Source organism: Amblyomma americanum, chromosome 4, assembly GCF_052857255.1.
Source record: "Amblyomma americanum isolate KBUSLIRL-KWMA chromosome 4, ASM5285725v1, whole genome shotgun sequence".
Lineage (NCBI taxonomy): Eukaryota > Metazoa > Arthropoda > Arachnida > Ixodida > Ixodidae > Amblyomma > Amblyomma americanum.
The window spans coordinates 206451743-206473700 of record NC_135500.1 but is presented as its reverse complement, the minus strand read 5'-3'; the positions used below and the strand labels follow the sequence as shown (position 1 = coordinate 206473700).

The window sequence follows — 21958 nt, the reverse complement described above, 5'->3', positions numbered from 1 at the left end:
ATTTTCGAGCCGAGCGCTGCTTGTAAGTTGATCTCGGCAGGTTTGTAGCATTCACTGCATTCAATCAGATTTTTCTGCGCACTTAAGACATCCGTAAAGTACCTTGATATTAGACGACACGCAAAAAAAAATCGGGAACTAGCCATTAAATCAGCTTTTTTCTTGCAGGCCGCCATGTTCACGCTCTACCACTGCCAGCGCGCCTTCATGGCAAAAGAAGTTACCCAACAGCAAATTTAATTGCAAAACTGAAAATGCTTCTAATTTTCTTATATGTTGTTGAGTTTTTAAAACAGTTTATTACTAAAATAAAATATTTGTTTTCTTCATTGCGTTTCTGTTTATTTTTAGACTAACATGTTCACGCTTTACCGTTGACAGCACACTTTCGCGGCAACAAAAGTGACTGAACAGCAAATTTAATTGAAAAACTTATAACACTGCTTGTTTTGCTTGGTGCTGTTGAGTTTTAAGTAGAGTTTCTTAGGAAAATAAAACATTGCTCGTTTTATTCATTGCGTCGTTACAGGAAAACATTAGCCTACGGTTCCTTGTGCGAATAAACGGTTCCGGGGCGGATCCCTGCTAATAGCCACCGCAACCTTGGTGCTAATTGGCTGATTCCGCGGTCGGCATCTCGCGGTGTCGTCATTTTGACGTCACAATCTCAAAATTGAGACTGTTTTTGAGAGCGATCCGTAATACCGCCCCAGCCCGCACATAAGTAAAAAAAGTGCGTATTGAGGGGGCATTTTATGCAGCAAGTTGTTCGATTTTCGCTGTCTTATTGGCTGTCCGACGATATCATGTATGTAACGCATGACTGTGTGGAAACTGCTGCCTTTCCTCCTCCACGACTCTGTGAAAACTGCCTAACGAGTCTCCTTCTGAAGAATTTGTTTAATTCTTTAATTATTGCATCTTCAGGGCCAAAGGTCTTAGAGAGCGGAGTGAGTTGCATAGGATGAAAACAGCGAATATAACACAGTGAATGTTGGTACATGGGCAATTCCTTGTAACAACCTGCACTTCAATATCATCGAGATTAAACAAAGTTAATTAGTGCATTGCGAGAACATATAACTACCTTCAATGGCTGCAATATCGCAGGAACTCGGTTTCACTCGACAGATGTCCGGGGAAGATAATCCTGTGAAGGAATCAAGAGGAATGCCATTCGGGTAACATGAAGGGAAGTGTCAAGAGATGCGGGGACAGCGCATGAACTTACATTCATTAGTGTTTGATGCCATTTTATACGTTCGGTACGCACCAGCTCGAGAACAGTATAAGAACGAACTGGACAGTGTCAATGTCGTTATCGCCACTTATCTCTCGAAAGATTAGACAGCCATCTGCAAAATGATCAATTACAGAAGGTGCAGTAAAATGAAAGTAATTGATATAAATAAAGGACATAAGTGGTTCTGTAACGGTTTCTTTGAGCAGATGAAATAGAACGTTAGTATGCGGTGAGCTAGTGCCATAAGAAATTGCTAACTGCCAACAGTTAACAACGAAACATTTAACCCATCGATAATTGTAAGGATCGAGATAAAGACGACCTAACTACTGAAGCAACAATTTATGGCAGCCTTTATCAAAAGCTATCGAGGAGGCGAAAAAAAAAAAAAACTAATGGGTACACTTCAGCTCCGCTTCGAGGGTTTGACGCGATATCGTTAATGGGTTAACGCCCAGATATGTGGCATTTGTCACCCTTTGCTTTGCACTGACAGATTGCCGGAAGTCCTCAAGCCACTTCCGGCGCATTGGTGGAGCGGGTAAACGACGCGTCACTGCCCAGCAGGTGGCTATTTCAAGCACAGCCACGGGCGGGGCTTCTGAGAACCGGTTGCTCTTCCTGAGCGACATCTAGCGGCCAGTCATTAATTTAACGGCCACCTGCCACGGTGGGCAGGCTGTGATAAAGATACAAGGTCACGTGACCTAGGTGGCCTACCTGTCACCTGGGTTGCTTCTCTGGGGACTTTTCTCTCAGGCCGCAGCCGCCGCCGACGACAATGGAACTGAGTTTACTGCCGAACGGAACCCTAAAGGCTATCGCGTATATATTCCGTGCAAGTTTAACCACTTTCACAGACGCGTCAGAAACTGACTTGGACGCCATCCACAGCGCGTCATAGGGTTTAGCCTTCGCGAGGCGGTATAAACGTTTTTCCTGCTAGATAATTGCCCGAGGTGTGAATTGTAACAAGGCGTTTGCGAATAAGAGGTGACGATGCGCCTATAGGGATATACCCATGCTTTAGTTGGTGTACTCTCTTTCTGAACAATTCCCAGTTTTCTTCGGTGGAACGATTTCCGAGATATTTCAGGAGACGATCATTAAATGCACATAATTCGTAATGAATAGCGGCATATTTCGCGCGTTTGTAATTTATAATTTATTTATGCACTTTGAAACGCAGTGTACTATGCGGATAGCCAGTAGAAGGTGATCACTGATACCTGGTAGGTGCGTTAAGTCTGGAGCCAGCTTCGTGGGATCCGAACCCACGACCTCCGAATATCGCGTCCGGTGCTCTACCAACTGAGCTTCGGCGACGGCTGTCCAATTTGGTGCTTTCGTGGGTATTTATGTTTTGCGTGTAAGTGAACCTTGAGAGTGTTCACCAGCGCCACCCTCGTCCATAGCGGCGGACGTAGCACGTCCTGTGTTACCGCGAGTGCTACGTGGAACGGCATCTAACGGCGACGGCGGAAACTGCGCGAGAGCCCTCTTATGCTACCTATGACATCAAGACTGCCAGAATCAAGACCCTCGTTAAGCTATTAGCAGACAAGTTAAATGAAAATCGGGGCTCGTTTGCCAAACTTATGAAGGGAGCCAACAGTCACCGAAACCAAGGTGCATAGGGGAATGTTTCCTTTTTTTTGTGTTGTGATTAAGAGTGGGATAATAATACTTAATTAATCTATCGCTGAAAAAAATATATATATATATATATATATATATATATATATATATATATATATATATATATATATATATATATATATATATATATATATATTGGTAATGCCACTCCTTCCCTTTCTTTCCGTGCCCCTGCCTCAGGTTCTCCTGGAAAAACTGCTCCGATCTTGTCCCGGTCTGAACCGGGTCTACCTCCTTATACGCACCAAGCGCGGAGAGGAGCCACAGGCGAGGCTGGCAACAATCCTCAGCTCACAGGTAAGGTTCGCTGAAGGTTATCTTAATCGGGCTTAGCAACCTATCACACAGCGAGGCTTCTTTGAATGTTTGCCTAAACGTGCGTATTTACTCTCGCGAGTGAGAGTTAAATTTCCACGAATAGTTCTAGCCAAACAATACTGCTGGTGTTCTTCCTTCGTTGCGATGCAATCTTAAGTTTATTCTCCTATTTCCTGCGGACGTATGATGTACACATAATTACTTACACAGACCAACGTGAAGAAGAGATAGGAAGTGGAGTATACATTAGCAGTACAACCGAGGAACGAAATTAAAATCAGCCAAGTTACACGTGTGGCCTCACAGCCGGCAGGCAGTGAATGAATGGGGTTTCCTATCTTTCTTGAAAATGTCCGACGTCTTTTGTGGCGACGCGCAATGATCACGGTGAAATATTGCGCGTATCTGCGGACAGTGCGGAATTTCTTGCTCTCAACCTAGAAGTTGATAACAAAGCCCGTTTCCGGGCTACCTCAAAGTTTATCAACCCGCGTGTGCAATAGATACGAACAAAGGAAAGGCTCAGTGCTAGTAAACAAGTTTATTATGAGTTGACGTCCATACTTGTACTCAGTTCCAAACGAGCTCGAAATGGCGCGTGAAAGCAATCTCCTCGCAATTCTTTTCTTGTATATTTTACTTTCTTCTTGCTTTAAGAAGGGATTGAAGTCGGCTCAAATAATTTACGAAGTCTGTATACTTAGCTGTCCATAACGAGCTCGAGGCTTCCGGCACTGTCAGAAAATGTCCCTCTCGTGTAGGTCTCAATTAGTTGCCAGAGTACGGACTGTCTGGAAGCCAGTAAAAATAAAAAATAAAAAGGCCGTACTCATTTGCGGGCAGCTTGTACACCCTGTGCTTCCTACCGACTGTTTTAAGGCATCAACGTTCATGCAACATAACCGCCACAGTCGAGCATAAATCAGTACGATTGTTTTGACAGAACTCAGCTTGCATGGGTGACGCGTCAATGCTATTTCACAGCAGTGACTGCAGTAATTACAAGCTGTGTGTTTGCCCTGACATACACCCGTTGTAGGAGTAATGGTTGGGTTCTAGCGGCCAAGCCGCAGGTGATGCCCGAATGCGCCACTTTATCTGTTTAGGTTATCAATAGGTGACATATTCAAGACAAAAGAAATAACGATCGGCTTAAACAAATAGGGGGCGGGGGGGGGGGGGGGGGGGGGTAAAGTCATTTTGTGCTTACGTGTCAGTGCATTTTCTACAGAGTTTAAATACTTCTTTCACAATGATTCTGTGCTTGTCCCGCATAGCCTCTTATATATGTGCCCGCCGTGCTGGCGCAGTGGTAAGGGCGCTTGGCTGCTGAGCTGGAGGACCTGGTTTCAATCACTGCCGCAGCGGCCGCATTCAGATGATGTCGAATCGTGCGTTGTGCGATGTCAGCGCACGCTAAGGAGCCATAAGCAGTCTCAATTTAACGGGAGCACTTCACTACGGCGTCCTTTATAGTCCACGTGTCGCTTTGGGACGTTACGCCCCACTGTTTTCAGATATGCTTCTTATTTTTTGTGAGCCGCGTATTTATCTCGCTGGGTCGAACGCATTCATGACTTCACCATTCCGCCCCAATGTATTTTTCTCTTGCTAGGTTTTCGAGCGCCTCAAGCAAGAGCAGCCATGTGCTCTAGAGAAGGTGAGGGCAATGCCCGGAGACATCACACTTCCGAGCCTGGGACTCAGCATGTCCGACAGGGCTACCTTGATCGAAGAAGTCTCCGTTGTTTTCCACTCAGCTGCCACGATCAAGTTCGATGAGCCTCTCAAGTGAGTGAGTCGAAAACGTCTTCGACTTTTTGTCCCCCCCCCCCCCCCCCCCCCCCCATGTCCAGCTGTCACAGCGGCAGAAACAATGCAGCTTCTGGGGGCCGAATTCGAAGCTCAGGTTGTCGACACTAGCTGTGCAGTAGCGGCGAGGTTTCGATGGAAAGGGCACTTTGTGCAGCAGATCCAGGATTGCGACCTGCTGATTACGGGCGCCCAGCACATGGGACACCGGTGAACGGTATTACGGCGCTCTAGTGAAGCTCTGAGAGCATGCATGAGAAGGGGATGCGCGATCATCACACCAACTGGAAAAACAGAGGAGCAGGTGACTGTGTCAGCGGACAAAAGGAAACCGAGTGGAAGAGCGTTTGCGCCGATGAAAGCGGCGAACATTCCGCTGATGTTCCTTCGAGAAGAGGGTGGTTAAAGGGCATCGCTTCCTGTGGTGCCTTGACGAGATAGTAGATTATGGTGGTAAGAGTGTGATATTGATGCAAGTGCGTTTGTGCCAAAGTGCTAGACTCGCCGACTTCTCCTTTTCTATGTCGTCTAATTTCCGCTGCTATTCCAATGTGAACGTGCCCCATCTTGATCAACTTTGCGCGTGGCTGTGGTTAAAAAGCGATGACAACTGCCAAAACGCTTCAATAAGCCCTCGTCTTTTATTCTGCGTTTGTTCTGCCAACTTAACAGCGCATTTCCTTAATAGGCGAATGAGACCCGCAATGTATTCTCAGCAGGACTGAATTGTAGCAGTGCTGCATTGCAGAGTGGCAGTCCAGCTAAACGTCCTGGGTACGCGGCATGTTCTTGACCTCTGCAAGCGAATTCCGAACCTCTGTGTAAGTTACTGCGCGCTTTTTAATCTAACTATTCAGTTCATTTCGTTGTTATCAAGTTTTCACCATAATAACTCGTTTTTAGTACCGTTATCTCAATGCGTTCTGCACTTCCTCAGACCTTGAGTAGGTCGCTTTGTTTGCTTCCAGGCTTTTGTTCATGTGTCAACAGCATACAGCAACTGTGAAAAGAGGACAGAAGTTCACGAAGTAATATACCAACCATTTGTGGATACAGAAACGGTTGTCGCAGCGTCTCAGTGAGTATTTCTGGCTATACTTGTCCCGCCTAAGCTTGGACCTTGTAAGTCGTTGCACTGACAGTGTTGCGTTCTTTAATATTACTTATTTGGTTGGCTTTACTTAAAAAAAAAATCACGACACGTTTACCCTTGTAGTAATGCAATAACTCGGATGCCGTGAAAGGCTGCTGCCGGCGGAGCCTTCGAAACTCTCGGCAGTCGTTCGGGATTTTACAATTATGCCACTGCACTAACATTAGCGCCACGAGCAACCTGTTGTGGATGCCTTTTGCTGTGAATGTTGGAGTAGCCGCACGCTGTAACCAGTCATGGGGTGTGGGTAGATGTGTAGGGTAGGCGTGCGTCACACGCGGTCACGCACGGTCGCTCACCCACCGATATCGGTCGGCCGTCCGGCGTGACAGGCACAGAGAGGGAGATGGGTGAGGAGGAGAACTTGAGGGGAGGAAAGAGAGGAAGAGAGCAATCGAGCAATTTAACTAAGTGCAGGGAAGAGACTCTCAAACGCCATGCACTGCGCGCGACTCTCCGCTGTTGCAGTGTTGCAGCGTTACAGTGTGCAGTGTGGTACGAAATGCCAATATCCTCTCGACGACACTTCTATTGCCACCAGCGGCAATAGTTTAAAAAAAACGAGGAAGAAATTGCAGCCATTGTGTACACGCCACATGCTATGCCGGTCTCAGTGCTTTGCGGTGGGTCTTTGTTTCTGCGATGCGCCTGTAATTAGCAATACAAACTTAGAGGTAGATTTGTGCACTTGCGGCAAAAGGTTACTAAATCAGCATACCTGCCTTCGATTTCTTAGGAGGTGCCAATGTGTGTTGTATTCAGTTTGAAATGTAATAAATCTTCTACAACTGACCACATTTCCATTAATGGGTTGCGCAAAAAATACGAATACATCCAGATGTCTTGCAAGCATTGCTCTACCGCATAACTGGAAGTGACGCTATTCATGTAAAACTGAAAACAGCAAGTGTCATAATCTTTCATAAACGATGTGCGCATAAGAAGCTTAGAAATTAAGCGCACTTTGAATTGTGCCTGCTACAGCTAAAACACTAGAAAAACATTTATTGCCAACGATTGCATGCTTTCTAGCAGTAAATTAAGATCAAATTGACTAGAACTCATCTTGTCTTGATATCAGTTGAATAGCGCTCAGCGGTTAATTTACACACAGTTCGGTTTCTTCTCAAGGAATACTTAAGACAAAGCTGCTCAGCATTCGTGACGGTACAACATTGAGACATATTTAAAAACATCAGACTGACAGCTCTTAACAGCCCATCCATGTGTGTGTGTGTGTGTGTGTGTGTGTGTGTGTGTGTGTGTGTGTGTGTGTGTGTGTGTGTGTGTGTGTGTGTGTGTGTGTGTGTGTGTGTGTGTGTGTGTGTGTGTGTGTGTGTGTGTGTGTGTGTGTGTGTGTGTGTGTGTGTGTGTGTGTGTGTGTGTGTGTGTGTGTGTGTGTGTGTGTGTGTGTGTGTGTGTGTGCGTGCGTGCGTGCGTGCGTGCGTGCGTGTGTGTGTGTGTGTGTGTGTGTGTGTGTGTGTGTGTGTGTGTGTGTGTGTGTGTGTGTGTGTGTGTGTGTGTGTGTGTGTGTGTGTGTGTGTGTGTGCGTGTGTGTGTGTGTGTGTGTAAAAGCAGGCAAGACAATGGAAATGAGGGGCTCGTTATAAAGATCAGAGAAGCCAACAGCCACAGAAACCAAGAAGGAGCATATGGGGTATTTTTATTATTATTATTATTATTATTATTATTATTTGTGGTATTAATAATCTCCCTTCATCAACACCACAAAAAGTAAAATAATAATAAAATATCGCCTATGCTCCTTGGTTTTTGTGGCTGTTGGCTTCTTGATATATATATATATATACTGCTAATCCCATTTGGGATTGTTGCAGGAGGGAAAAATAGGGTTAGTAATAACAGTTCAAGATATACATCATTTTGGTGAAGATCGTAAAATAGACAACTAATAGTAAGGGTAAAGCAAAGGCACTGGAATTAACTATGGAAATACAACCAAAAATACAACAACGCAGAATAACAATACAACGAACTGTATCATAACCATATCGAAATAAGGCAAATTAATCTCACAATAGGCGTCATGCCAGAAGTTACATCGCAATAGTTCCGAAAACAATACTGGTGGTCTGCGTATGCCTGAACAAAATTAACATTAAAAAGGCACACAGAATAGGAAGCAATATTAGCAACAGAAAACACACACACAATATATATATATATATATATATATATATATATATATATATATATATATATATATATATAGTCACCGAAACCAAGGTGCATAGGGGAATGTTTCTATTTCAATATTTATTTATTTATTTATTAATATCTAGTGCCAATAAATTAGTTTTAAAGAAAATTACTTATCAAGCAGCAGAAAAAACAACCATGCCGTAGGTGGGATCCGAACCCACGACCCCCGAATATCGCGTCCGGTGCTCTTACCAACTGAGCTACGGCGACGGCTGTCCAATTTGCTGCTTTCGTGGGTATTTATGTTTAGCGTGTAACCGAACCTTGAGAGTGTTCACCAGCACCACCCTCGTCCATAGCGGTGGACGTAGCACGTCCTGTAATACCGCAAGTGTGACGTAAAACGTCATCTAACCGCGAGGGCGGAAACTGTGCGAGAACCCTCTTATGCTACCTATGGCATCAAGACTGCCAGAACCGAGATCCTCGTTAAGCTATTAGCAGACAAGGCAAATTAAGTGAGGGGCTCGTTTTAAAGGAAGCCAACAGTCACCGAAACCAAGGTGCATAGGGGAATGTTTCTATTTATTCATTTGTTTTTTAATATCTAGTGTCAATCAATTAGTTTTAAAGAAAATTATCAAGCAGCAGAAAAAACAACCATGCCGCCGGTGGGATCCGAACCCACGACCTCCGAATATCGCGTCCGGTGCTCTTACGAACTGAGCTACGGCGACGGCTGTCCAATCTGCTGCTTTCGTGGGTATTTATGTTTAGCGTGTAACCGAACCTTGAGAGTGTTCACCAGCGCCACCCTCGTCCATAGCGGTGGACGTAGCACGTCCTGTAATACCGCAAGTGTGGCGTAGAACGTCATCTAACGGCGAGGGCGGAAACTGTGCGAGAACCCTCTTATGCTACCTTTGGCATCAAGACTGCCAGAACCGAGACCCTCGTTAAGCTATTAGCAGACAAGGCAAATGAAGTGAGGGGCTCGTTTTTAAGAAAGCCAACAGTCACCGAAACCAAGGTGCATAGGGGAATGTTTTTATTTATTTATTTATTTATTTATTTTAATATCTATTGCCAATCAATTAGTTTTAAAGAAAATTACTTATCAAGCAGCAGAAAAAACAACCATGCCGCCGGTGGGATCCGAACCCACGACCTCCGAATATCGCGTCCGGTGCTCTTACCAACTGAGCTACGGCGACGGCTGTCCAATCTGCTGCTTTCGTGGGTATTTATGTTTAGCGTGTAACCGAACCTTGAGAGTGTTCACCAGCGCCACCCTCGTACATAGCGGTGGAAATATAGAATTCATGTGGGCTCCAGTCACTTGAAAATCGAAGGCAAAAATCCAGACTAATGCTTTTATTTCAAATAATGCAAGGACATTTTTAAATAAAAAAAAGATAGATATGTTCAATCCCCGGGAAACGGAGCGCGAGAACAAAGCACAATAGATCAATCAAGACTTATGACGCACGTGCTGATGTTTTTCGTTACTCTTTTTTTCCGAATGTGATCGAAATTTTGACTGTTTTACCTGTTGAACTTGTCGAGCAACCGGAGGAGCATAGGTTCCAACGTTCAGTCGACAATTTTTGTTGATGGATTTCAACTTGACGTTATGAAATATAAGTCTTGTCTCTTGTACATTGTATTGTATACCCTCGCTGTAACGACCCTCAAGGGAGGGTCAACAGTATCAGTAAACAAATAATTAAGTAATTGGATCTCACAAAGATCTGTTGTGGCAACGTCAAAAGCATTTTAACTTTGATTTCATAAACGCTTTCTTAAGGCCTCAGATGCTAAGAAAATAACTAGCAGGACCAGAATTGAAGTGCAAATGAAAGACACTCCCACGTCATGAATATAATAGTATTATCTTAGAAATAGTTATCTTTTGGAAATAATTGGCAAGCTAGCGGAAAGACGAAGTTGAATCGAAAAGAGGCAAGCTGTTATAGATTGTGATTCAAGGGACAAGGAGTGGGCTTGGGTGGAGCATATAGCGCTGTAATTACGTAACCAGTTCAAGTAGCAGAGTGGGCTTCAAGACGGGAAAATGTAGATGCGGGCAGGCAAAGGTCACTTGAGGAGACTAGATTAGGAGGTGTGTTCGGATTAAGTAGGCGCGCCTGACGCAACTGGTGACACAAAGTTTGCACAAAAAAAGTGAAGAAAATGCACATAGCATACGTGCTGCGTTGATGTTGAATATAGACGAGGCTTGAAGGAATTTTCCTCTCCAGGCGTCCGGATGACAAATTCATGAGAAATGCGGACGAATTCCTGTTTGGGTTGCCGAACACTTACACCTTGACCAAGCGCTTGGCGGAATCGCTGTTGCGGGATGAGCGTGGATCAACACCCGTCGCTATAGTGCGACCCTCCATTGTCACGGCCTCGTGGAGGGAGCCGTTCCCGGTAAGGCAACACGACATTTGATTGATCGACTGATTGATTGGTTGGATGATTGATTGATTTATTGATTACGACATGCCAAATCTCAACCCATGCTATATCGTGAAGCTGCAGTGAAGGCCTGCCGATTAAATTCCGCGACTCGGGTTTTCTTAAAGGCGAACTAAGGACAAGTAGATGTTAGCCTCTGTCGATAGGGCACCGCGGCCTAATATCAAAAAGCTCACTCTCAACGAAAATGTAGCTTTTATAAGCTACAAGAGAGCCAAAAACAAAATACATGCGTGTCTGCCCACAGCCTATTTCGCACATAAAATTTGCCGATTTGCAAGCGCGGATACCAGAGGGCATACTACACTTCCACTCACTTCAAAACCGTGTCAGCTTTTCCTCCCCAGCAAGGACGTAACCAGCCTGAATCGACTTGCGGGGAGATTTCTAAATCCAATTTTCTCGCCGATAAATGCGTATTGTGTTGCTGGACAAAAGCGTCAGAATAGACAGATGGTGCCAGAGAATCAAATTTTACAGATAACTGGATGGAGTTAATTGCTGTGCGCCTTTAATATGGCCCGAAATCTCGCAACGTGGGTGCTCCGTTGAGTTGAGGCGACACGGCTGGAAATAAAACTCTGCGCCTTATCTGCTCAACGTCAAAACCTGTTGGGCCTGGTATATATCGCTACGTAGGATACCCCAGCACTGACATAAGCATAGCCATGAGGGACAATGTGATGTGTCATTCCCACAGTGTTCCGTGCCGAAATACCGCAGACAACGTATTCGTCAACTCCGCCGCTAGTTCATAACGTGCCTGCAGCCGCGACGAGTGCACTTGGCATTGGATAGAAAGTCGTCGCAGTTTCCGAATATGCTGTACCTGAGCCTAACTTCTTTTTTTTCATTTCAAGGGCTGGATAGACAACTTTGCGGGCTGCACTGGCGTCATTGCATCGGTAAGTATTGGTGAAATATCTGAACATTTTCACACACATGATTAAGGCCGTCATACTTCGAGGTTTAAAACAGCGCTTGGAAAAACAAGGACTTATACAAGGACGCTGTACACCGACCAGGGACAACGAACGTTCTCAGCGCCTGTTCCTTTTTGTTTTGGCGTTGTTCTTCCTTCCATTACTTCTCGGTTTACTACGAACCATTTAAACCTTCAACTCAATTCTATTTGACGGTGCTGCATAAGAATGAAGCAAATCATGTCGTTACATGCCCAATGCTCTGTCACGCACAAGGTCAAAACTTGTTGGTTCTGTAAAACATTATGCAGGTAGGGACTGGCCTGCTACCGTCAATTGTGGGGAAAAAGGACTGCATAGGCGACTTCATTCCTGTGGACATAGTCGCCAACACACTCATATGCGTCGCATGGCACATCGCCATTAACAGGTTAGAGGCATGCTTTATACCATACTACCCGCCCTGCCGCAGTGGCTCCGTGGCTACGTAAGGTTCGGCTACTCAGGCCGATGTTGCAAGATCAAATCGCGGCTCTAGTCGCTATATACAGAAGTCTAGGTAGTTTAATTTAATGCAGAATCCTCCACTACGCCGCCACACATAGCCGACCTGAGGTTTCGGAATGTTAAATTCTACTCAGCATGTGACGGGAACTTTTGGACGCTCGATTGTACAGCGTAATAATGTTCGGCAGTGCGCTCAAATACGCAGGGCGGTGGATTACGTGTGGGTTGGCAACTGCATTTGAGAGGTGGGTCATTCGATGCCAAACGTACCAGAGTTTGCGCTCGAACCCCCTCAGATCTTTTCGATAAATTGTGTGGCTCTTTACTGAATCCGCTAAAATAATTTCTCTTAATAACTCGGGCGAAAAAAATCAAATATTTTGGTTTTGCGCTTGAAATTTTTTTAGAGATACTGAGTATGCATCGCAGGTTTTAACTGCACAGGCAAAAAATGTGTAGCGCAAAGTTTTTGGTTAGCTTGATGTCATTATTTTTCCCCAAAAGACAAGGTTTTTGTAATTTTTTATACTCTTTCGCGATATTGGCGAACAACATAGTATGTTTCGCCGCTTCTCTATAATATGTACTACCTCATCAATTGGATTAAAGTGTGATAAAAGAGTGTATATTTCAGAAAAAAAATTCGAACTTAAAAAAAGTTATGATGTGCAGCGTTTTCGGGCATAATTTTCGTACAGAGGCTTTCCTAATAAAAGTATACATTGTAGCTCAATTGATAGCTATCTTAACTAAAATTTTGCTCAGCGTTTTGTATCGGAGCCTTTTTTTTTCTTTTAGGGGAGAAAAAATGTTCAGCGCTGCACCTCGAGCCATGGTTGCCCCGTACCGCCACTGCATTGCAGAACACACCGTGGCGCCGCTGACATTTCCATGTTCGGCTAGAATCGAACCCGCTTCTGTAGAGTCAGCAGATAAGCACCATAACCAATGAGCCAACGCGACGGCTAGCAAGAAGAGAAAAGATGTGGCCTATATCTCAATCAGTTGTCAATAATATGAGCACCTTCAAAATATAGTTCTGCGCTTGTGTAATACGAAAGAGAGATTTTCATCATTGATTTTATCAATCCTGATGAGGTAATAGTGGGGTCATACATTCTTGATAACGCGAGGCGACTGAATGTTGAAGCGGCAGCAACGGATGCTGCAATTAAAAAGCGCTGTTCCGTAGCCAAGGCTCTTCGCTTCGTGTACCAGCGGCACACGCCCACCATCGTACGTCGCGTCGCGAGGAGCGCAGCAATTCCTGTTTAACGTATGGTCTAAATTACGCTTATGGCCGGAGGATAACTGAAATGTGGTGGCTCACCTCCATGACGATTTTCAAAGGCCACAGGTTGACTTACTTGCATAGGTTCTTGTGTTGTCTCCTTAACAACTGCCGAAGCCACGAAGTAGCTGATGTCTTACGTACAGCGCGCAGCCTACTAAAGGCACCTTGCTGCCGCTATCACAACACCGCTTTTGCGCTGCCTAGCGATCGGCCCATGTAGCAGTGGCGACGACAGAATTTCCTTTCCCTACGTCATGCGTACTCTGCCGCTGCGACATCGCGACAGCAGTCATGGCGCCGTGGACCGATTTTGATTTTCCAGCCGGCCAACACACAGGCTTCGTTGAGGCCACAGAGCCCCCTGGAGCACTCGTATCTCTTTAAACGTTTGCTGCAGCGCGCTTCCCGGGCAGCGTACGACTCTCCGGAACCGGCAAACGCAGCCGACCAGTGCAGTGGTAGTACGGGCAACCATGGCGAGAGGCGCAGCGCTGAACTTAATTTTTTTTCTTGCTTAATATAAAAAATTCTCCCATAAAATTCACTAAGCGAAATTTTAATGCAACATGACATCAACTAAGATACAATTTCTGTTTTTATTAGGAACACCTCAGTACGAAAATTACGCCTGAAAACGCCGCACAGCATACTTCTATTTTAAGTTTGACATTTTTTTTCTGAAATATACTGCGTTGTAGCATACTTTAAACCATTTAGTGAGAGAGTAGATACTGTAGAGAAGCGGCAAAACATGTGATGTCGGTCGCAAATGTCGTGAAAAAGTATAAAAATAACAAAAACGTTGTTTTGGGGGAAAATAATGACATAAAGGAAACCAAAAACCTGGAGCTACAAATTTTTTGGCTGTGCGATTAAAACCCACGATGCATACTCATTATCTCTTTAAAAAATTCAAGCGCAAACGTAAAATATTTGATTTTTTGTATTTTTTTTGTGACACCAACTTTCGCACTATGAAAAATTCGAAGGTGTGTCACATGACGAGGAAAATTTTTTTCACTACAGTTCTTAAGGGAAGTTATTTTAGCCAGCTCAATAAAGAGCCACAAATTTTATCGAGAAGATCGAAGGGAGTCGAGCGCGAACTCTAGTACGTTTGGCACGAAATGACCTAGGAGCAAACTCACATCTTTGTGTGAAACGCATAACCTTCACACCGCACCGGTAATAGCCAGCTTACACACTTTTCATGTCGTTGTCTGCTGAATTGATAACGCACTGTACACACAATGTTCGAGGGTATAATGCTGGGAACTCGCTAGTGGAGCATTCCTTGACGGCGTGACAAAACAGAGATTCGCATCATGGAAGAATGAAAACTAAAACAAATGACCCGCCGCGGTGGCTCAGTGGTTAGGGCGCTCGACTACTGATCCGGAGTTCCCGGGTTCGAACCCGACCGCGGCGGCTGCGTTTTTATGGAGGAAAAACGCTAAGGCGCCCGTGTGCTGTGCGATGTCAGTGCACGTTAAAGATCCCCAGGTGGTCGAAATTATTCCGAAGCCCTCCACTACGGCACCTATTTCTTCCTTTCTTCTTTCACTCCCTCCCATATCCCTTCCCATACGGCGCGGTTCAGGTTTCCTACGATATATGAGACAGATACTGCGCCATTTCCTTTCCCAAAAAACCAATTATTATTAATGACGTTTCGGGACCCGCATGTAAAAAAAACGGCCATTTTGTCTTTCAAAGGGGCCCGCACAGGCCCCGAACCGTCATCCATGTTAGTTTTATTCTTATATTAGGCGAATGCCTGTTTTCTCATGAGGTCGTGCCTTCTGCTAGCCGGAACATCTGTCGCGAAATCCTAAAGTCCTATGAAGCACTCGTTTTAACGCTTCTTGTGGAACTCTATCAGCACCTTGCTGGGCTGCTTGCGCAGCATGGAACACTAATCTAGGTCGTGTATAATCGTTGCTGTGCCCATTTATTTGCGTTTAAAACGAGCCATGAGTAGACGCCCAAAAACTGAGATCTATAGATGATTTGTAAAAAAAATGAATGTGGATTAGCTCAGCTACAGCTAATCCAGGGTACACAAAACGAAAGCTTTCGGCGTTCATTGTGCTCATTGGCGTTGACACCGTTCTAGACGCCGATGATTTAGAGGAAAGGAAGGGAGCATGCACTATGCTCTTAGAGGCTGCGCAGCGGCGGAGGATATAAGCCGCGGAGCGGCCGCTCGCCTTGGGAGAAGGCGCAATGGAAGAAGACGCGCCTGGTGGCCGCGTGTATAGGTATCTTCAGAGCCGACGGGAAGCTGCTTCCACAGACCCAGAAGTCATTGCCTGGCGTGAGGCTGCCCGTTTACGTGAGAATGAAGCTCTCAGAGCTAAGCTCGTGTCGGAGACGCCCGAGATACCTGAAGAATGTCTCGCCAAGCGTCTTCACCTTCCACCAGTCGCGTATTATTCCATTGCGCCTTCTCCCAAGGCGAGCGGCCCCTACGCGGCTTATATCCTCCGCCATGGCGCAGCCGCTAAGAGCATAGCACAAGCGCAGTGAGGTGCATAGCTTGTGGGGTTTTTGTTTGGGAGATATAAATACGTTCTCCTCACTTTATCGCGGCTGACACGCTTTAAAGGCGCCCGGACCCCACCCCGCGATCGCGTACGCTACCGAGCGCACGCCAACCACGGCGGGCCTTGCTCTGAGGGAACAGAGGAACGACACATTGGCTGACCCAAACAGGCATTTATTGCTACAGCAACAATAACGCCAGCTAGCAACAAGACACGCTAATGAATCGATGTCATCCGACTCACTAGCAAGGTTCCGAGCGAATGTTCGCCCGCGCTAGGGCAAGGGATATACTCCGAGGCCGGACGGGACGAAATAGGGCCGTTGTACGATCGTTTCGGAGCGCCTTCCGCCACGTCCGCTTCGCGAGCGGGCCTGGCGGATCCGCCTCGTTCGGCGAACGGATGGAAAGTTGGTGAACTTCAACTCTCTGGCGGACGAGCGCATCCGGCCGACGACCGGATTGCAGCTATTGGCTGCTTTTCCCGTGACGTCAGTGACGTCCGAGCCCCTCCTCCCTCCGCCTCGGTTCTGTCCTGCCGGGGCAAAATGGCCATCCGTCGACTGAACTGGGGAGCGCGGCCTGGGCAGTGGCAGCGATGTCGCGAAGCATATTATATTTGCCACATCTTGATATTACCAGTGTTCAGAGCGACTGCAAACTTCGCCGCGTTCAGCAGTGGCGAGCGATAGTTCCACTAGTTGAATTCTGTAATCATCTACGCTGACGGAGTTGACAGAGCGCCTCTTCAAACCGATGCAAGACCTGTGCAGTGGCGGTGTCACGAAGTGTTTATTTCGAGCTGTTTGTGGTTTTTGCATGCGCTTGTAATTCCTGCTGCGGCTCTGCAAACCGACGCAAGACCTGTGCAATGGCGGTGTCACGAAGTGTTTATTTCGAGCTGTTTGTGGTTGTGGCAAGCGTTTTGAATTTCTGCTGCGAGTACCACGCCATGTACCCACGCAAAATCTCTACACAAGAGCTGCTCATCTGGTTGCTGACGAGAGCCGCCGACAACAGCAGGAACTTCAACACGCACACCATGGCGATGCCGAAGCGCAGCCTACTAGGCCTAGGTGCAGGTCGCCGAGGAACGGAAAAAAGTACCACGTGACCACGAAAATAGGTTATTATTTGGGGGGGGGGGGAGCGCAGTGCCCAGGGATATCGGGGTTTGGAGAGGGGGGCAGGAAAGGAGGCAAGGGAGAAGGTAGTCGGGCGCATACCGATCTGTCCCTTGGGATGCGGGAGCCCGTTTCGGCGCGCGGAGCGATGCTGGCGGTGCGCTCGCGCCGGCTAGGTTGCCATCAGCCGGAGAATGCTATTGGACAGATGGATATGCCGGGCGCGCCAATCGGCATGCTGGGACCATCCGCCTCGCTCGCAAGCGCCAAAGTGATCGTACAACACCTTTCCGCCTCACGTCCGCATGGCGGCCGAAAACTGGCGGACCGCTCGCGAAGCGGGCGTGGCGGAAGGCGCTCCGAAACGACCGTACAACAGCCCATACGGGAGCCAGTCTTCCCGCCGCTTCCTCGCTCCGCTGGCGAAGAGCGGAGCCGCTAGCCATACGTGCGCTCGCGCCGACGATCCCTGCCGAAGAGCCTTCTGCCCTCTCCCCCGCTGCGACGCTGGCGCCTTCTCTCGTTAGGTAAGGTAACTAACAAGGAAGTGTGCTTTTCCTCGAGGCTGCTGCTGCACGGTGCGTCGCGGGAAAGTCTACACGGGGTGACTGCAGGGCAGATCCCCAGAAGCTAAGTGATGACTTCACGCGCGGTGCTGCGCGGAGACCAGCGAGGTGACGGTGCGCAGCTCAGAGCCCCGCGCATGCGCAGTGAGGCGCCTAGCTAAGTGGTGACGTCACGCGCGGTGCTGCGCGGATACCGGCGAGGCTACGGAACGCGGCGAACTCTTGCGACTCGGCGCAGCTGGTTGCCATGGTTACGGCGCAAGCGCAGGAGTGACTAGCGCGGACCGCCTGAAATGCGCTGCTGACTAGTTTCGCTACAAAAGAGGTGCTTTCATGTGTGCACCCTAGCAAAATATGGCGACCAGCAGCCTCCGAGCGCGTGTGCCTGCCATTCTCTGTCAGCTGTCTTCTCTGCTGGCTCGGAAATTGATACAGCGCGATTGATTTAACACTTGTCTTCAGTCCGGCATCTGCGTTTCCTGAATCCTAATCTTAAGTAACGATGGCCCTCTGTCTTCCTCTTGTTTTTCGCCTCTTACAAAAAAAGTTGGAGAGGGGAATCTGAAACATAAGTAATGATGTTCTTATCGTGAGCTCTCTCTATTTCTATCTCTTCCTGTGAATTACTGTCCTTCAACCCGTCAATTTGTTCAACCGGTTGTGACCGAGGAGTGACCTGAGACATGCCCTTGCGCAGGCCGGATCACGTGATCGTGTACCACTGTACCAGTGGCGAGTTTAAAAGCCCCACGTGGGGAGACCTGGCCACAGCATTGCAGGGGGCTGTACTACGATACCCACTTCCATACATGGTCCGCTACCCGAAATTCGCGATGACGAGCAGCGCTCTATGGTACAATGCTAATCTCTGGTGTCTGCACTGTGTGCCTGCTTTCGTTGGAGACCTGGCTCTGCAGCTGATGGGAGAGAAGCCAAGGTTTGTACCCTGCCATGTGGATGGCGTGCCTCGTTGCGTCAGCATCGCTACAGAGCACAAAGTCTGCCGGTCCGAACAAAAAATGCTAGCGGCATCATGATACACATCACATGGCATAACCTTACTGATGGCCTAGGTGCTTATGACTAGGGGTTGGACTTTCCGGTGTTTGTTTTTTGAAAATTTCGGGCAATTTTTTCTGTGGGCATTTGCTAACACACTTTTTTTTCGGCGATGTTATTTATTTACTAGGATGAATGCCTGACCTTTTCAGTGATACAATATTGCATTCTTGTGTGGTAAAAGCAACCAGTGTTTACCTTGGCTTTTTTTGTCAGATTGAGGATATATTACCTTTAATAAACACATAAATGGTCATGAATTGTTGTAAAGCACTTATACCCAGTAAGCACCGAATAATGATAGTATGTTGTAAGATTGTTGTGTAAATTGTACTAGCATTACATGCTACATTGGAACGTTATTTTAGTCTTAAAAACTAATTAGCAGTGTGGTACTATGCCTCTTAAACATGAGTTTAACGTTGAAAGTAAATATTATTTAACGTTTTGCCCGAAATGTCATTATAACACTAAAATTAACAAACATTGTTATATTTTGTATCATAAACATAACCCATTCTTGTCAGGCGGAGCGCCATACGCAACAGCTGCGTCGCACTAGGGAGGAGCCGCATGCTGAGTGCCGCTATGTCGTGGTCTCGCATGCCTATTTACGCGATTTGGGCTGAAATTTTAGACCTCCATATCTGAGGACAAAGGCTTTTTACTAAACCTATAAAAAATAAATTAGTGTTCGAATGCCTCTAAGTTTTCAATACAAACATGCATACTAACTGCAGTGAATAAAAGAGGTATTTAGATTGGTTTGGTTTGGCTAATAAGCGTTTAACGTTACAAAGCGGCTTGGGCTATGAGGGAAGCTTTTTATAGAATTTTTGTTAATTTTGTTATGATGGCAATTTTTCTTACTCCGTGTGCCCATCAGGCCCATGAACCATTAACAATGGTGTCTTTTGTTCACTGCTGTTGATGTTTATTGAAATCTGTAAAGCCTAATTTTGAACAACCTATAAGCTTCCACTGTAATCATCCAAAGGCGCCTAGTTGGAGCTTGTTAGAAGGTTAATGTGGGTATAAGGCACTTTGTTTGGGCCTCGTGTCTTTATATGTGATTTCTTTTTGGAATCTAACTGTTTTGCAGGTTCATGCAACGCTACCAAAGAGTTCGCGAACGCATGGATGTTGTGCGTTACTTCACAACTCACAGCTGGCTGTTCAGATCAGATAATGTCAGGGGACTCATCAGCGACCTGTCACCAACAGACAAAAAGGCAAGTGCCGCATACGTTCTTTGATCCTGGCGGCAGGAGAATTCATTATTTTAAAATAATTAGGGGCTTAGGTACAAAATGAACCAGCACTGAATTATCACAACGCGAGCCCTTTATAACACCAGTTGATCAATTAGTATTTTTTGCGTCCCGTTACTAAAGACTGTAGACCATCTCAGTAGTTCCTTGCAGCCCTAACAAATCTGCGATCAGTGCAGATGCGACGTTCTGACGCTCCAAAGTGTAGTGCCAGTATAAAATCGGCATAAGGACATGAGATGGAGTGTTTTAAAGTGCGCATGCGCCAAATGCCATTTGAAATCGAGCCTTAACGTACGCTCCGGTTAAGTGCGTTAATATCCCCGAGTTCAGCGTGTGCGACTGTTGCCTTGTCCTTGCGTACTCTAAAATAGTATTTCGAGCATAGCGGTGTGCTTCGAAGCAAGATCCCTCGCTTCGCTGTCACTGGGTTTTTCAGAAAAGTACGTTCATTGGTCATACACGGGGCATCGGGCTTTGGTTTCTTCTTATCTCGCGTACACTAAAATCCATGAGCGAAAAATCTGTCTTGTTTCTTATTCTGAGTGACGATTGGGCTGTTCGTAAGCCTAAAAAAAAATGCCGGCTTGCTGGCAAAAATGGTTTCTTTTCTAAAAACCAGATGGCACCAATAGGCAGAAATTATCTTGCGTCACCTTTTGCAGGTGTGGCAAACAGAGCAACGTCCTTCAAAATGCCTGCGTTTAGCGTACATAAGCGTGCATGAAACTGCCTTATGTTTCTTCAGTCCTTGAGTGCTCGGTACGTAGATAGCGTCTATACACACTATTTCGCAAGCAAATCTGCATGCGCCTTGAGCAGACGATAAGCATACGAGAAGGAGCGGTGAAACACGTTTAACGCAACCTCCTGATTGGCTCAGAAGCTCTCTAGCTTACATAGTGCAGCAAGAAACTTATGAGATGGATTATAAATGTTCACTTCAGACTAGGCATTGTTTTGCGGCGTAAAGTAACCCCCCGACTGTTGACAAAAGCCGCCAACATGGAGCACTGCATGCACGCCACGGCAGGCTTTGATTAGAGGAGGTTTCCTTTTAAAGGGCATTTTAAATTTAAACATCTGTTCTGGCATTTATCAGCATTTGCAGTGGAACAACGTCAGAATGGTCTGACAGCAGATGAAGGTACGTTATGCCATCACAAATATACGTCACGTCACTAGACTGTTCTCTTTCCCACGTTCAGTAAGGAAGAGCAGAGTCTGCACAGTGGACTCAAAATAAGAATGCTTACTTTGCAGTTGTTCAGCCTTGACGTACAAGTCATCGTGTGGAGACCGTACTGGGAGCAGTACGTGCTGGGAATTCGCAAGTACCTCTTCAAAGCCGAGGACGACAAACTCCCTGAGGCACGGAGACAACTGAAATGGTAATGGCATCTGCAGCTGACATGTAAAAATCCTCAGTCCGATTATGGCAGGCATGCCTAAGCCTGTCATAAAACGGGCATGTGAAGCTCTTGATAAGTATCCCGTGAAATCAAAAGCCAGTCAAATTTGCAGTGCAAGAAAGACTTCCCAGAACGTTTATTAGAGTTAGAAACGGTTCTTATACTTCACGTTTTAACGAGCGCCCATCTATTTTAAGCTCAGCATGCTGCACCAACACACCCAATTTTATACATTCATGACAGGCAGTATAGAGTGGCTAGGTGGGGGCAAGACAAAAAGAAATGAAAACAACAGTACTCTACCCGCGCTAGTAAGAGGCGGTTACACGCCAATAGTCAGCTGACTGACATGTGGCACTGCAGTGTGAAGGTACGAACATGCCCGAGGAAAAACACGCCGAACGTGACTGGCAGCACGACGTGCG

The 21958-nt window shown here is 46.4% G+C and overlaps 1 protein-coding gene across 1 annotated transcript in view; it reads left to right on the top strand.

Annotated features, from left to right (window-relative positions):
• The window catches only part of LOC144129979 (fatty acyl-CoA reductase 1-like), a 28430-nt gene that overhangs the window by 3312 nt on the left and 3160 nt on the right, over positions 1-21958 (top strand). Inside the window, exons 2-12 of the mRNA XM_077664029.1 lie at positions 1740-1810; positions 3083-3199; positions 4836-5011; positions 5781-5853; positions 6001-6110; positions 10610-10784; positions 11693-11737; positions 12067-12185; positions 18489-18728; positions 19953-20082; positions 21385-21512. Of these exons, the coding sequence (XP_077520155.1) occupies positions 1740-1810; positions 3083-3199; positions 4836-5011; positions 5781-5853; positions 6001-6110; positions 10610-10784; positions 11693-11737; positions 12067-12185; positions 18489-18728; positions 19953-20082; positions 21385-21512 (1384 nt within the window). The remainder of the gene's footprint in view (positions 1-1739; positions 1811-3082; positions 3200-4835; positions 5012-5780; positions 5854-6000; positions 6111-10609; positions 10785-11692; positions 11738-12066; positions 12186-18488; positions 18729-19952; positions 20083-21384; positions 21513-21958) is intronic.